The sequence below is a fragment of the Neolamprologus brichardi genome, chromosome 18, assembly GCF_056152115.1.
Source record: "Neolamprologus brichardi isolate AB-2024 chromosome 18, ASM5615211v1, whole genome shotgun sequence".
In the NCBI taxonomy this organism is placed as follows: Eukaryota; Metazoa; Chordata; class Actinopteri; order Cichliformes; family Cichlidae; genus Neolamprologus; species Neolamprologus brichardi.
Genome location: NC_142121.1, coordinates 141,141 through 156,375, shown reverse-complemented (window position 1 = coordinate 156,375; position 15,235 = coordinate 141,141). Strand labels below are relative to the sequence as shown.

Genomic DNA, 15,235 nt, shown 5'->3' with positions numbered 1-15,235 from the left:
GGTGGCAAGGGTTCGAGTACTACGTGGGACAGATGCTGCACATCTTCCCTGCTTGCATGTGATCTGCTTTCTTGACACTCTTCAGTGTAGTCTTTCAAATAAAGCAGAGTTCAGCTTCTACACCTGTTTTCAGCAGATAGCTCTCCTGCTGTTTTCAGATTCCACCACACGGCATTCACGCTGCATTTTCGCAGGAAATGCAACTTTTTCTAGTGTTGTTGTTGTGACAGTCAATGTCCAGTAGGAGGCGGCAGCGCTCAGTCGTAGACCGTAGAAGAAGAAACCCGGAAGTGGAGCTGCTAACCCGTTACGGATTACCTTCAGACCGACCTCGAGAGCCTCAGGTGCGTTTTCAGGGCTCGCGCTGTTCCTCTTTACTTGTTTTCGAAACGTCTCGTTGATCCGCCGCCTTACTTCCGGTTTTGGAATTTGTGGCGGGAATCAGCGGCGTAGTACTTCCGTTCAGAAATCAGCTGATTTCATACGGCGCGGCAGTACCGGTGGGCACGCGCACGGAAAGGTGTCGGCGCTCTTGACACTTCGTCACGTGCCACCAGGTAACGCTCATTGATAATCAGTGTATATATACTCGGTAGTGATGGGTAGATGAGGCCTCGTGAGGCGTTTCAGCACATTTCCAAACTGTATCGACACAGTGTTGCTGCTTTGCTCCACACTGACACCTGCTGGACATTAAAGATCATTGCAGGCAACTTAGTTGAGACTCACAACAGAAACTGATTCAATGACCTAGTTTTATATCTTCTATATTACTTATATATATTATAAGTATATACAATATTATATTATACAATACATATTATAATATTGTAGACATCTTTAAAATATATTATGAATCACATTAAGTGAAAATTAAAATGAAAGTATTGTGAATGTAATATTACCCATTTGACGCAGAGTTTATTATAAATTTCTATTCAGAAAAATAGGTTTATCCAATGTTTTTGCATTCAGTCTATTGCGTTTTTTTTACACCATTTCCCCAGCTTCAGAAAACTCACAGGCACAGATGAAGCTGGGGTACAAAAGCTGTAAAGTCAGGTGGAAAAGGTTCTGATAAGAGGTCTTCCTGTTCCCTCAGTACGCTACACTAAGGGGTTGGCAGTCCTTTATAATAAAATTCAGGACTGCCTGGTCCAGAGCAGTCTTCCTAGATACTTGATTTGAAAATAATAAAACACATATTAATTAAAAAATGATGCTAAAGCTGTTCAGTGTCAGTATAGCCCGACCTGTGTTCATTCTCGGTGTGTTTGTCTCATTTTCATGTCTGGCTCTGTAACGCCGAAACACTGAGGAGGTGCTTTTGTTTGTGTAAGAAACGCAGAACAGATGCGACATTTAACCTGCATAAAATGAAAGAAATAACTTACACTGCAGGTCACATTGCTGTTTTTCAACAATTCAGGACCCGCTGTGATAGGTCAGGATTGGTGTTACTGGATTATCGATCCATCACCTCCCAGATTGATGTTATTGATTACTGATGTGGTTCTTATGATGAGGACTCTGGGCATTCCTGGTGCATCCAGAAGTCCCTCATGTCTCCTGACGCTCTTCCTTGACCTCGATGAAAACGTCACTGAGGTCAAGGAAAGGTGGGAAGGAGAACTGCTGAGGACTCAGGAAAAGGGAAGAGGAGTGCACTTAGAACTGGAACAACCTTACACTGGTGTCTCTTTAACAGGAAGTCTGCCGTGTTGAAACTACAATGTGCAGAAGACGAACTACAAAAGGCTGGTCTAGCTTCACCACAGTGTTCTTGTTTTATGGAGGTCATAGAAACGATAACAGTCTGTAAAACGTATCTTTCAGTCCAAAGGCTGGTGTTTTTAAAGAGGAGGAACATTTACTGCAATACTACTGAAATGATGATATTACTAAAACTTTGGCTGTGTCCTAAAACTCTTCATCAGTGTCACGCTGAGCGTTCAGAGGCGAGCCCACTTATTGGTCCCCAGTAACTGTTTCCATGAAACAGCAGAAATGAAGTGAACTCCAGCACACTTTGATCAGCTCATATAGATCACAGGAGTCGAGCTCCAGGCCTCGAGGGCCGGTGTCCTGCAGGTTTTAGATCTCACCCTGGGTCAACACACCTGAATCCAGTGATCAGTTCATTAGCAGGCCTCTGGAGAACTTCAGGACATGTTGAGGAGGTCATTTAGCCGTTTAAATCAGCTGGATCAAGGAAACATCTAAAACCTGCAGGACGCCGGCCCTCGAGGCCTGGAGTTCGACTCCTGTGATATAGATCATAATGTTGAGCTCCAGAGTCTCCTCTGCTAAAGGTCATAAAGGAAGCCTTGAAGCTTCTCCTAGTGTGTGGACGACTGAAACGTATGTCAGTGAGGTTCCTGATCAAAGTGGAATATTGGAACACACCTCACGCAGTCTTTCCTCTTTCCACAGGAAGCTCCTCCTCCAACATGGCTGACCCCTGGCAGAGCGCCATGGACCACGCTGTCGCCGTGGCACGAAAAGCTGGAGAGGTCAGTCATCTTCTTCCTTTTTCTTTCCCACCTGAGACTCACCTGTCAGGGCCTACAGGTGATTCTACACGACTGCAGAATCCGCTTCCTGCCATTTCTTCACTTACTGAGCACGCTCCAAAACAGAGGGGGTGGAGTCACTTTCTTCTTCTCTGAAACGCTCAAACAGGAAACAAAGGCTTATCTTGAAATCGGAGGTTAACCCCAGATGACAGACTTAGTGACTGAAACTATTGGCTGATCAGCTTCTGATTGATAAGCTATCAGTGCATTGATCAGGAGTAAATATTGATCGGTTATTGGTGCATTGATCAGGTGGTGTGTGACGCTCTGCGTGGCGACAGGGCAGTGATGACGAAGAGCTCGGTGGTGGATTTAGTGACGCAGACCGACCAGAAGGTGGAGCAGCTCATCATCCAGTCAGTGAAGGAAAAGTTCCCCACCCACAGGTATGAAGCTCCACCCCCTCTGTGCTTGTCCAGTCGGATCATCAGTTTACGAAGATAAGCGTTATGATCAGATCCAGATGTTCAGGGATCCAGCTGTGTGCTGCTGAGCAGTAGCAGAGATGACCTGCTGGAACATCTCTGGCTCTTCCTCGTTCAGCGTGTAACGGCTTCACCTGTTCTGTGCGTTTCAGGTTCATAGGGGAGGAGTCAGTGGCTGCAGGTGAGCCCTGCGTCCTCTCTGACTCGCCCACCTGGATCATCGACCCCATCGATGGCACGACCAACTTTGTTCACGCGTGAGTTTGCACGCTCTGACATCATCACTGCAGCTTCTTTGTTTCCTGTGGGCGCTCCGAGACAGTGCTGGGCCACATCACACTGCTCACGGTAACACCGTTAATGTCGGGCAACGATAGGAAAATATGGCGATAGAATACGGGTAAAACGCGCATGCGCAGTGCCTTTGTTTTCATACGCACATGACGGCGACGCAGAACGAGAAGAGTGAAAGTGGATCGTTGAATGAAACGATGAACCTGAACTGGTTTGTAAAAATGCTGCAGCTTCAGTGGAACTGGTTTAGCTTTCGTCAGATACACAACAAAGCACTATTTTTGGTAGAGCATGCTAGCGGGCCGTCGTTATTACCGTGTTGTTTGGAAAATACGCGCACTTAAAATCATCCTTTGATTTTTCTGAAAGTCGACAGAGCCCCTTATAATCCCGTGTGCCTTATGTATGAACTCTGGTTGTGTTTACTGACCTCGAAACGATTTTATGTGCACGGCGCTCGAACATCTGTCAAATGTTTCAGTGCGACTTTGCTAAGCTACGAAGCCGCACCGCTTGATGGATTGTGGGAGCATTACGGCTATCGTAGGCGGAGCCTCGCGGAGTGATACGTACTGTGCTTCAACATAATGTTACCGTATTGTGTGTGTATAACCTCTTTTTAAGTGTTGTGGATGTTATACATGGTTATGCTGAGGATATGTCGGCCAGTTTCCACTGGAAATGCCTTTTGGTTAAACTGTCAGCGAGGAATTTGCATTTGCACTGTTACATTTTTATATAACTTTAATGCAGATAAAAACAGCTGCTTGTTTAAGTGAAAATGCATTGATGGGTTTTTTGCACTAATAAAGTTGTGGAGTTGTAAAGTATTTTGTCTGGTGTCAATTATATCGTCAGTTATATCGTTATCGCAAATTTTCAAATGTATATCGTGATAAATATTTTTGGCCATATATTCAGCGGGTCGATCAATGATGTGATCAGCGTGAATGTTAGGATGAACCTTTACTTTGAAAGCAGATGACTTCCTGTTTGGCTTGGTGTTCGGCACACTGAATCAGCTCATTTAAAACGCTGATGGGCACTGGTTACCGTGGTGACCTAACAGGTAAACAGCCCTGCCCTGCAGGAACACGTATGACGGTGCGAACGTTAACTTCCTGCGTCTGTTTCTCCTTCACAGGTTTCCTTTTGTTGCCATTTCCATCGGATTCGCCATCAACAAACAGGTCTGAGTCCACATCAGCACCCACCTCCTGACCTTTGACATCAGCAGCGACATTACGGGGCTGCAGCCCTGACTTTAGCAGTCGATTAATCAGATAAGAAATCCTTCTGTCTTATTAATGAGCAGCAATAAATACTGAGACGTGAAAACGGGGTCGCTAACCCCGCCTCTGACGCACCCGTGTGCTGCATGTAAAACAGACGCTGCCGCCAGCCTCGGTGTAAAGGTGGATCACACGTTTCTCTGTAAAACAGACGGCAGTGGATGGAGCAGCTTTTCTGCAGTCTGTTGATGCTTTGATGAAGGACTTTGTCCCAGGAAAGGTTTTAACCTCCTGCCTCGTCTCTGATCCACTCTGACGCTCTCACCTGAGCCACAGTGAGTCTCAGTCCACACGTGCACGGGGATTTTTGAAAACGCAGATGTTTCTATGCGTTTGCACCTTTCATCCACACGTAAACGGCGTTTTCGGTCACTGAAAACGGAGATTTTTAAAAACTCAGATTTTGCGTTTACGTGTGGACGAGGAACACGGAGAAAACGCAGCGTCAAAGGTGTGCGCCTCTTTTGACATCACGCTGTGCGCCATGTTTTTGTTTAGGTGGAATGAATTTCTACAATGGCGGACTTGGACAAAATACTGTTAATTGTCTCTGCAGTGTTTACACGCTTACACACAGTTACTGTCCCTCCACAAACAGGACTCAGTTCTGCTTCTACGCCCCAGCTTTGTTTACTATTTCCCACCGAGGCTTCTAGGCTTCTGATTGGCCAACATTTCTACACGGTTAGGAATATAGCGCCACCTGCTGCTTTGGCATGTTGCTAGCAGCGTTTTCCTTCATTTTTGCGTCTGTGGACGGGATTTAAAAAAGAAAACACAGAATCTCCGTTTTCAAAAATACCCGTGTACGTGCAGACGTGGCCTCGGTGCACGTGCAGACGTGGCCTCGGTGCACGTGCAGACGTGGCCTCGGTGCACGTGCAGACGTGGCCTCGGTGCACGTGCAGACGTGGCCTCGGTGCACGTGCAGACGTGGCCTCGGTGCACGTGCAGACGTGGCCTCAGGTGAGCCTCGGTTACTTCAGCCCGGGTCTCATCCCTCTGGTGGAAACTTTCCAGAGTGGCGCCATTTCTGGTTTCATCTTTCTTCAGTTGAGCTTCGCCCACAGGCGCAGCATCACCACCGCCTGCTTCACCTGGGAGTGTTTCCTTAGGTGGCGAGGTGGCGCGGCTGTTCCCACACACGCGTTAGCAAGCGACGGCGCTCCATCTGCTGCAGCATATAAAATGACCAAAAGAGTAAACGCGGCACCTCACCTGCTCCTGACTGGGTGAGGTGCTCAGCATCTGTTACCATGGCGATTTGGCAGCTAAAAAGAGAAAATCACTTTATTGATCCCTCAGGTAACGTGTTACAGTTGCTCCAGAAACTGTTGCAGATTTAAGAAATCAAATATATAGAAATGACTCGATGATAAATATCAAGGACTAACAGCAACATCAGAGCGCGTGCAAAGGGCTGTAACTACTGGAGATGAGTGGTGCATTATGGGTAATCTCAGCTTCTCACTGAGCGTGCTCCTGTAGGTAGCACGCCATGGAGTGGGTGGAGGTATTGTCCATCATTGTCTTTGCCTTAGACAGCATTGCCTCTCTGACACCACCCTAACGGAGTCCAGCTCCACCCCCACCACATCACTGGCCTCGCGACCAGTTTACTGAGCCTGCTGGCAAATCGTCAGCGCTCTCTAAACACCGACAGGTAGCTTCAGGTGTTCAGGCCACCCGAGGATGAGCATGAACGACCTCACCTGTTGACCTCTTCTTCCCCTCCCTCAGGTGGAGTTTGGCGTTGTCTTCAGCTGTGTGGAGGACAAGATGTTCACGGCGAGGCGTGGAAAGGGAGCATTCTGTAACGGCGAGCCGCTGCAGGTGTCCCGGCAGGAAGGTCAGCGCTCAGCGAATCGATAAATCAGTGACATCACTTATGCGGACAGTCGGTCACCTGTTTGTCTGTGTGTGATGTCATCAGCCGTGGAACAGGCGATGGTGGCCACGGAGTTTGGATCGGACCGAGACGCCGACGTTGTTGATAAAATCTTCCAAAGCCTCCGAAACATCCTCTGCCTCCCCGTTCACGGGTAAGGCTGCCGCCACGCTGACATCACTGCACGCTTGTTTTCCCACAGCTGACGTGTCCATCTGTCTCAGGGTGCGCGGGGCGGGTTCCGCCGCCATCAACATGTGTCTGGTGGCGTCGGGCTGCGTGGAGGCGTACTACGAGATCGGGATCCACGTTTGGGACGTGGCTGCCGCGTCGTTGATCGTGTCCGAGGCCGGCGGCGTGCTGATGGACGTCGAAGGTAAGCTAACCCATCAACAGCACGTTTCCCCGCTCAGGTGTCTTCAGCTAACGGTGTCTCCGTGTTCAGGTGGCGACGTGGACCTGATGTCCAGGAGGATCCTCGCCGCTAACAGCAAAACAATCACAGAGCGACTCGTCAAAGCGATCGTCCCCTTCAGTCTGCCCAGAGACGACGCCACACCACCGAAGAAGAGCTGAACACACTGACAGGTGTGAGGAGGAGCACTCCTTCCTGTTTGGAAAGTTTAAATAAAAGTTTTCTATGAACGCCCCCGCGTGTTTGTGTGACTGACGGCAGGTCACCGTGGAAACGGACGACAGGACGCCGAGGTGTGTTAGGACAGCATTTATTCATTAAACTCGGTTAAACAGGTAAAGTGCAGCGAACAGGATGCTCAAACTCCGCCTCCTGAATCTGCTCAGGTCATGCTAACAGATGCTAAAACTGGCAGCTTCCATCGTTAGCTTGTTAGCTGAACTCTGATTGGCTGCTCGTATTTGGTCCCTAATTAGTATATTTGTGCTGAGCCAATCACAACACAGGGCCGCCCTGTCATAGCAACTGATGGGCGTAGTGGGAGGTCATACTTTAGGAGTGGGTGGAGTCAATCGCTTAGCAGCACATGAGGGGGCGGGGCTCCAGCAGGCACTGTGACGGGCAGAGGACAGAGGTTGTTCATGCGTTTAACCGGAGAGCAGCGCTGTTTCCTGAGAGGAGCGCTATTGGTCAGCGTCTGCAGAGAGACAGAATTCTGCACTGTGATTGGCTGAAAAGAAACATGGTTGAAACAGCACATCAGACTTTCAAAATAAATCTCAGGTGTCATTGTTGATGACGAACAACACCATCTGATGTCACTGACCATGCGGAGGCGGTGAGTGTAGAGCGGCTCTGGCTCCTCGGGTTTTCTGGTCGGAATGGTAACATGCCAACGCTGAAGCTCCGCCTTTATTTCTGCCAGACTGAAGAGGACCGCCGGGTCAGCACGGTGACGGTTAATCAGCTCCACCAAACGCTCCTTATAGTGTGACCTGTCAGGAGAAAGGGGCGGAGCCTCTGAGACCACGCACATCTGGCAGAGCATCTTTACTGGGAGCTGTGGTCTTACTGGCAGTATCCTCGGTGTTCAGGTAACGCAGGTCGACCACAGGGCTCCTCCCTCTGGCTGCCATCGTCTCTCAGCTCCAGCACTGGACAGGATGCTGGAACGGGAACACACCTGTCAGTGACTCTGGGACAAAGGAGATGCCAGGTAGACAGGTAGAGGTCTCACCTGGCAGAGCGGCGTCAGGTGAGCTGACCGTGGGCGGTTCCAACCAGGAGGGAGACGCTCTGTAATGCTGAGACATGAGACAGCACACCTGTAAAGCACTGATCACAGAACAGCTGAACACCTCAGGTCGATCTGCTGGCTCTCACCTGCAGCAGCAGGTGGAGGCGGGTCAGGCTCCAGTCCCTCAGGTAGTACAGGCAGTCTCTGGGGTGGTGAGCATGAAGACCTTTGCTCGTACAGTCTGCAGAGAAGCCACAGGCCTGCAGAGGTGAAACAGCACAGGTGTCAAGCCTCTAACACACCTGTCTCTAACACACCTGTCTCTAACACACCTGTCTCTAACACACCTGGCCCGGGCACTTCGGGGCTGGAAGCCGAACCTTTGTCTCGTTAACTTCAAAAACATTAAAGAACTCATCAGCATGAATAATCAGAACAGGCGCCTTTACTCATAATCAGACGTTTATAAGGTGACGCTGCGATTGGCTCGTTTGATAACGATGTAAATATGAAACACCTTTCAGTCGTCTAACACTCGCTACCCACAATCCATCTCTCTCTGACCAAACACCTGGAGCACAGCACAGCTGGAACTCACCGAGCCCAGAACGAAGCGCTGGCTGCAGCCGCCGCAGAACTGATGACCGCACTGACTGCAGGTGAAGTGGAGACACCCCCCTTTGGACAGGCTGAAGACCAGCTGGCAGTTTGGACACTCTGAGGACACAGAGGGAAACGTTGGACCAGGACCATGCTGAGTTCGACTGAACCTCATTCGTCCAGGTAATCGCCGGTTTGAGCGAGGAGTCGAGTGAAAAGACGTAAGGCCATCTCGGCGTTGAGGAGGGGGCCACCATCCTACCTACAATGCTGTGAATGCAGCCACTCCCAACTCTGAATGGGACTCTTTGATCAGTGGGCGTGGCAATCTGCATATTAATGACCATAAGCTGACCTCACAGCCTTCAGCTGGTTTCATCATGTAAATATATTTATAACATAAGGCTGAAACCTGCAGTCAGCTGACACTGAAGAAGTCACCTGATGGTGGAAACGTCCAGAAGGACACGATCAACATTTGGACGGTCGTTTGTACATGGATGTTCTTATACGACTAACTCATTCACACAAGCACTTTTCCTGTTAGCGTCTAACATTCATCACATTCCCTGGATGGATGCATCGGGGAGCAACATGGTGTCCCAGGATGCAGACTACGGGAAAGGAATCAAACCACTCGATCAGTGATGACCTGCTCTACGCCTGAGCAGCCACCGTGTCCTCTGTTCATGCTAAACGTTAATGGAGCAGCTGGAGACCAGCGCAGACCAGGCGTGTCAGCTCAGAGCCCCCAGGCACTGCTTCCTGGGTTTTTTGGCGAGAACACCCACGCCGACCGTTGACTGGACCGGTTCAAGTCCTCTGAGCGTCACGCTTTCGGTGACTGAAGGCCTCGTGTGTTAGTTTGTAAACAGCAAGAGTAAAAAGCCTTCAGTCACATGCTGACTGCTTCCATTTCTACCTGCTTGCTCATAACCACCTGAGTGATGGGGTGAAACATGAGGTTCAGGTCCTGCAGGAGGCCTGAGAGTCTCCTGGACCTGGTTCTGGGCTCGTACCGATGCTGCTGTACAGCAGGGAGATGCTGTGAGGGTCCGGCTGGTTCTGCTGCTGCCACACTTGGAACTGCTCACAGGACAGACCCTGATGCTCGGGGGACCACTGCAGAACACAGGGACTGTGGTCAGGACCCGATCTGAGGCTGGTTCACCTGTGTGTGTGCGTGAGTGTCTTACAGGTGATCTGCACCGAGAACAGGTGCTCTTCTTACAGCTCGGACAGTCCATCCTGAGGCGCTGGGCCTCGTGCAGCATCCCGAATGAACACTGAAACACCAAACAACAGTCGTCTCAACAGCTTTATTCTGTCAGGCCCCACAGTAACACAAAGAACCCAACGAACAAGCACTCAGCGACAGTGGGGAGGAAGAACTCCCTTATAACAGGAAGAAACCTCCGGCAGAACTCCGGCTTGGTGGGGGGGTCGGGGCAGGAAGAGCCAGAGATGAATAATCACTAATGATTAAATACAGAAGGTGAGTGAAGAAGAAACACCCAGGGCTGGACCAGGTGACCCTGCAGCCTCCCTTACTCATGCTGCTATAGGTCTAGGCTGCTGGGGGATTCCCATGATGCACTGGGTGTATGCTTTAGCCCAGCCCTAACTATATGCTTTAGCAAAAAGGAAAGTTTTAAGCCTAATCTTAAAAGTAGAGATAGTGTCTGTCTCCTGAATCCAAACTGGAAGCTGGTTCCACAGAAGAGGGGCCTGAAAACTGAAGGCTCTGCCTCCCATTCTACTTTTAAATACTCTAGGAACAACAAGTAGGCCTGCAGAGCGAGAGCGAAGTGCTCTGATAGGGTGATATGGTACTACAAGGTCATTAAGATAAGATGGGGCCTGATTATTTAAGACCTTGTATGTGAGGAGCAGGATTTTGAATTCTGGATTTAACAGGAAGCCAAAACAGGAGAAATCTGCTCTCTCTTTCTAGTTCCTGTCAGGACTCTTGCTGCAGCATTTTGGATTAGCTGAAGGCTTTTCAGGGAGTTTTTAGGACATCCTGATAATAATGAATTGCAGTCGTCCAGCCTGGAATAATAAATGCATGAACTAGTTTTTCACTCTGAGACAGGATATTTTGAGTTCGTTAGTCATTTCTCTAATGGTTAAGATTTGATTTGTCATGAAGTCGAGGCTCAGGCTCGGGCAGCCACGCTGCAGAGACAAAAAGTATCCCACAGCGTCACGGGCCTGAGGACCGGACGCCACGCAGCAGACGATCACAGTTTGTATTGATAGTAGCAGCGGTATTGACTGCGAGGCTCGGATCGGTCGGTTCTTACGTGAGCACACCAGCAGAAGTTGGGCATCTCCTGCAGAGCTCGGTCTCTGAGTTTCCTCTGGAACAGCTCGTGGACGTCGGCGGGCAGGAAGTGGCGGATCTACAAACAGACACGTGTCAGAACTGGTCACGCAAACACAAACTAGGCCGGAACGCGCCTCACCTGTGTATCCAGCAGGCTGAAGTAGTCCATGGACTCTTCCAGCCCGCCCTGACCTCTGACCTCCGGTCGGCCACACTGGGGGCAGACCAGCTGATCGACATTGCGCTCCTTAATGGCCGTTGTGAAGAACATCTTGAAGCACGTCTGACACAGGAAGCAGGAGCAGTGCGTCATTGTGATGATCTGAAACAGAGAAGAAGAACATCAGCCGGCTGCGCGCGCTCTGATTGGCCGGTTCAAACCTGTGGCTCACCTTGCTGAAGGACACCTGCTCTTGACAGATGGGGCAGCTGTGGCTCAGGAACCTGAGAGCTGATGCGAAGTCTCTGTTGATCTGGACCGCCTCCAAGACATCGGCCAGACTGAAGCTCCGCCCCTCCATCGCCATCAGAGACAGAAAAACCGCCGCCTGGTCCGGAGGGAGCCGCGCCGCCGTCCGGGACACAGACTGGAGAAGCTGCCGAGACGCCAGAGTCTGGCTCACCTGGTCCGCTTGTAACTGAGATCTCTGAGGACGCTGTAGCTCGGGCGCTGCGGCGGATGGCCGTCCCGTAATTGGACGCCGTCGCTCTGCTTCTGATTGGACAGATCGTGCAGGCGAGTCTCCATCTAGCCTCAGCTCACCCATCATCCTGCTGAGGGGTTCTGTACCTGCAGGAACCAGAACCAGGTGGGTTCAACTTCTCTCACCTGGAGCTTGTTCGTGTTTTCTGAGACTCACCTGAGGAGGAGTTTAGGAAGGGGTTGGTGTGGCTGGAGGTGGGAGGCAGAGCACTGAAGTCAATCCCCAGCAGTTCATCGGCGTATGACCTCGCTGCCCTCACCTCCCCACTCTGCTCACACTGGCTGGAGTGGGCGGGGCTTTGGAAGGTGACTTCAGAAGGTTGGCGCCCCTGCGGGGAGGAGGTGCAGTTGTGCAGGGGACTGTGGAGGCTGCAGAAGGAGAAACCAGTAATCAGTCCATCTAAGTAACGGAAACACTGACTGAACACACAGCGAGGAACTGACCTGTCAGCTGACACCTGTTCACCTGCAGGGGGCGGAGTTTGCACAGGGCACCTGCTATAAAGGGGGGTATCCTTCTGGAAGGCCCGCCTCATCTCCGACACGAGTAGTGACAGGTTGGACACGCCCTAGCAATAAGTGGCATAAACATAATGTTTAGTGTTTTTTAGCTCCGCCCTCTGCCTGTGTGGAGGCTCCACCTTCTTAAACGTGTGTTTGCAGGTATATTTTCACTAATAGTTTTCTGTTGGGTCAGAGCACAAATAACATGACAGAACACCTGTCCACTGAGCCAGCTGACCCCGCCCACTGAGCCAGCTGACCCCGCCCACTGAGCCAGCTGACCCCGCCCACTGAGCCAGCTGACCCCGCACCACTGAGCCAGCTGACCCCGCACCACTGAGCCGGCTGACTCCGCCCCACTGAGCCGGCTGACCCCGCCCCACTGAGCCGGCTGACCCCGCCCCCCTGAGCATGCTCAGTACAGCTTACCTCAGCCCAGTTTGTGAGCGCGTCCAGCCTGATGTTCCCGGCAGCGTCCACGCACGGACAGGTCGGGTTTATCACCATGGAGACCGATGGGCAAACATAACAGCGAGGCCTCGATGACGGGTGCGTCTCGTGGAGCCAGATGCATACTGGGATATTATACTCACTTCCTGTATGAAAACCAAAGCGCCAGCTTGACCTTCATGATGTCACTACAAACAGTAAACAGACAACATGGCCGACAGCGGGGAGGCTCACCTTCGTACTGAACAGGAAGTGTCCCGGCGAGAAACAACAACTTCTTCTTTTGTTTATTTGGGAAACCTGAAACACAAACTCTTATTCTGAAACAGGAAATCGCCCTGATTTACCAAGTCTAAGGGCTGTCTCAATATGCGTGCTTGTGCGTGCTCGCGATACGTCATCAGTCGGAGACCAAGTACTGTTCCTGTTCAAAGTACGCATCAAGCCGAGAACACGAAAAAGTCCCGATGTGTTCTCGCTCCGCCCGTTTTATCGAGCATCGGTGACTTGTGTGGACTTGGTACAGCGAAATATCCCAGAATGCATTTCGTCCAAAACTCAAACGCGGCAATGGCGGACGAGCGGGGCTGAAAACGTTTAAATATTACTCTTTCTGGGTCACAAAATAAACTTTTAAGTTATTTTCAGGCGAGAATGTAGCTGTGTAAACTTCAAATATCTGCTCAGTTTATCAAGACATCACATATTTACAAACGTGCGCCGACGTTTCGGAGACGTCTGTGACCCGCCAGCTCCACAGCAGACCGGGAGGTCGGGGGTCACTAGAGCTGGCGAGAACAGCGGACTCCCAGCACATCGTCCCCCCCCCGCGGTCTTTCACTACTCAGGTTAAACATGATATACAAGTCAATGTCAATCCTTTGGTTTATTTCAGTGTTTTACTTGCTGCTGAGTTTTGGCTGAAACATGTTTCAATTCAGGAGGAAAGTGTTTCACCGGGAACAAAAACAGCAGGTTAACATGCTAACATGTTAATATGCTAACATGCTAACATGTGGAGATTCTGAAGGCTGTTTCATCAGGTTATAATTTAAATATTTGTTCTCTTCCAAACCCCAGCAGCTGTCTGTAATGTTTGTCCACTAAAATAAAAGCGCTCTAACATCTCACCTGCTTTTTATTAAGGCATGCATGCACCCTGTTTTTATTAATAGAGATACTCAGGTTAAACATGATATAGGAGTCACTTAGATCACTTCTAAATGTTAATGTTTGGTTTATTTCAGTGTTTTATTTGTTCCTGAGTAAATCAGTTTGGCTGTGATTGAAGCTTCATAACATATTAATCAGTTAAATTAAGAGGAAACTCTGTGACATCATCAAGTACGCTGGCTCGGACTCGCGTACTTCAGAACTGAGAAAGGTCCCGACAAAATAAAACAGGAAGTCAATTCTGAGGTACTCACAGTAAAAATCAACGTAGAGACGAAGATCAGGGAACAGAGACTGAACCGAGTGAAGGTCACACAGGGTCTCACCTGGATGCAGGTACCCACACTGAGGAAGACAGTGAGGAAGAGGAGGATTAAACCACAGTGATAAGGATGCATTAGCCAGGGGGAGGAAGAAACATTAGCCAGGGTGAGGAAGAGGAGGAGTAAACCACAGTGATAAGGATGCATTAGCCAGGGTGAGGAAGAGAGACATCAGCCAGGGTGAGGAAGAAACAGTAGCTAGAGTAAGGAAGAGAAGGAAAGATTAGCCAGGGGGAGGAAGAGGAGGAAGAAACATGGTGAGGAAGAAACATTAGCCAGGGTGAGGAAGAGGAGGAGTAAACCACAGTGATAAGGATGCATTAGCCAGGGGGAGGAAGAAACATTAGCCAGGGTGAGGAAGAGGAGGAGTAAACCACAGTGATAAGGATGCATTAGCCAGGGTGAGGAAGAAACAGTAGCTAGAGTAAGGAAGAGAAGGAAAGATTAGCCAGGGGGAGGAAGAGGAGGAAGAAACATGGTGAGGAAGAAACATTAGCCAGGGTGAGGAAGAGGAGGAAGGATAAGCCAGTGAGGAAGAGGAGGATGAAACATGGTGAGGAAGAGGAAGAAACAACAGCCAGAGTGAGTAAGAGGAGGAAGAAACAACAGCCAGGGTGAGGAAGAGGAGGAAGAAACAACAGCCAGGGTGAGGAAGAGGAGGAAGGATAAGCCAGTGAGGAAGAAACAACAGCCAGAGTGAGGAAGAGGAGGAGCTTGCTTTTAGCATGTAGCTGCCGAGCTAACCCCGTTGACCGGCTAGCTGCAGCAGAAAGTTGCTATCAGACTAATAAAGTTTGATTTTGAAGCTCGGGGCAGCTTCACGGTCTCGTTCTCACCTCCGTCAGAGTGCGGAGCTCCGCCTCCCGCTCGACCTGCGGCATCTCCCCCACAAATGGCTCTCAGACGCGGGGAAGAGCTTGGACATCCAGTCGCTCCCACAGTCACATGCTAACAAGCTAACTGACCCGACTGGAAAAACAGACGCGCCCTCTTCCGCCCAGAGTTTCAGAATAAAGGCATAGCCTC

The 15,235-nt window shown here is 50.1% G+C and overlaps 2 protein-coding genes across 4 annotated transcripts; one reads left to right on the top strand and one right to left on the bottom strand.

Moving 5' to 3' along the window:
- Nucleotides 1-244: 244 nt before the first annotated feature.
- impa1 (inositol monophosphatase 1) lies at nucleotides 245-7,145 on the top strand. Of its 2 annotated transcripts, none has more exons than XM_006807010.3 (9): nucleotides 245-344; nucleotides 2,434-2,513; nucleotides 2,829-2,962; nucleotides 3,154-3,258; nucleotides 4,440-4,485; nucleotides 6,328-6,436; nucleotides 6,521-6,629; nucleotides 6,700-6,851; nucleotides 6,921-7,145. In XM_006807010.3, exons 2-9 carry the CDS (start codon nucleotides 2,451-2,453, stop codon nucleotides 7,049-7,051), a joined length of 849 nt encoding a protein of 282 aa, XP_006807073.1. In that variant the 5' UTR covers nucleotides 245-344; nucleotides 2,434-2,450; the 3' UTR covers nucleotides 7,052-7,145. The 2 variants fall into 2 exon arrangements, with proteins under 2 accessions (XP_006807073.1, XP_087688637.1); XM_087832511.1 differs by lacking the exon at nucleotides 245-344 and adding an exon at nucleotides 431-557.
- Nucleotides 7,146-7,194: 49 nt separating this feature from the next.
- LOC102792144 (E3 ubiquitin-protein ligase RNF31) lies at nucleotides 7,195-15,216 on the bottom strand. 2 transcript variants are annotated; one of them, XM_035914929.2, is made up of 17 exons: nucleotides 15,046-15,216; nucleotides 14,141-14,231; nucleotides 12,948-13,013; nucleotides 12,693-12,859; nucleotides 12,204-12,328; nucleotides 11,917-12,119; nucleotides 11,449-11,846; nucleotides 11,196-11,378; nucleotides 11,034-11,132; nucleotides 9,924-10,013; nucleotides 9,747-9,849; nucleotides 8,726-8,844; nucleotides 8,274-8,387; nucleotides 8,128-8,194; nucleotides 7,963-8,056; nucleotides 7,717-7,885; nucleotides 7,195-7,587 (listed from the first exon to the last, which is right to left on the bottom strand). In XM_035914929.2, the coding sequence occupies exons 1-17, from the start codon at nucleotides 15,088-15,090 to the stop codon at nucleotides 7,459-7,461; spliced, it is 2,262 nt and encodes a 753-aa protein (XP_035770822.2). In that variant the 5' UTR covers nucleotides 15,091-15,216; the 3' UTR covers nucleotides 7,195-7,458. The 2 variants fall into 2 exon arrangements, with proteins under 2 accessions (XP_035770822.2, XP_006807075.2); XM_006807012.3 differs by having other exon boundaries at nucleotides 7,196-7,587; nucleotides 11,917-12,128.
- Between the last annotated feature and the right edge of the window lie 19 nt (nucleotides 15,217-15,235).

Excerpts from the sequence above, each read along its gene's own strand:
- impa1 (XM_006807010.3), top strand. The coding sequence starts at position 2,451 with ATGGCTGACCCCTGGCAGAGCGCCATGGACCACGCTGTCGCCGTGGCA. Across the intron at positions 2,963-3,153 it reads GAAAAGTTCCCCACCCACAG|GTTCATAGGGGAGGAGTCAG; the intron begins GTATGAAGCTCC and ends TGTGCGTTTCAG. Across the intron at positions 3,259-4,439 it reads ACGACCAACTTTGTTCACGC|GTTTCCTTTTGTTGCCATTT; the intron begins GTGAGTTTGCAC and ends TCTCCTTCACAG.
- LOC102792144 (XM_006807012.3), bottom strand. The coding sequence starts at position 15,090 with ATGCCGCAGGTCGAGCGGGAGGCGGAGCTCCGCACTCTGACGGAG. Across the intron at positions 9,850-9,923 it reads GTTCTCGGTGCAGATCACCT|TGGTCCCCCGAGCATCAGGG; the intron begins GTAAGACACTCA and ends TGTGTTCTGCAG. Across the intron at positions 8,845-9,746 it reads CCTGCTGTACAGCAGCATCG|AGTGTCCAAACTGCCAGCTG; the intron begins GTACGAGCCCAG and ends CTGTGTCCTCAG.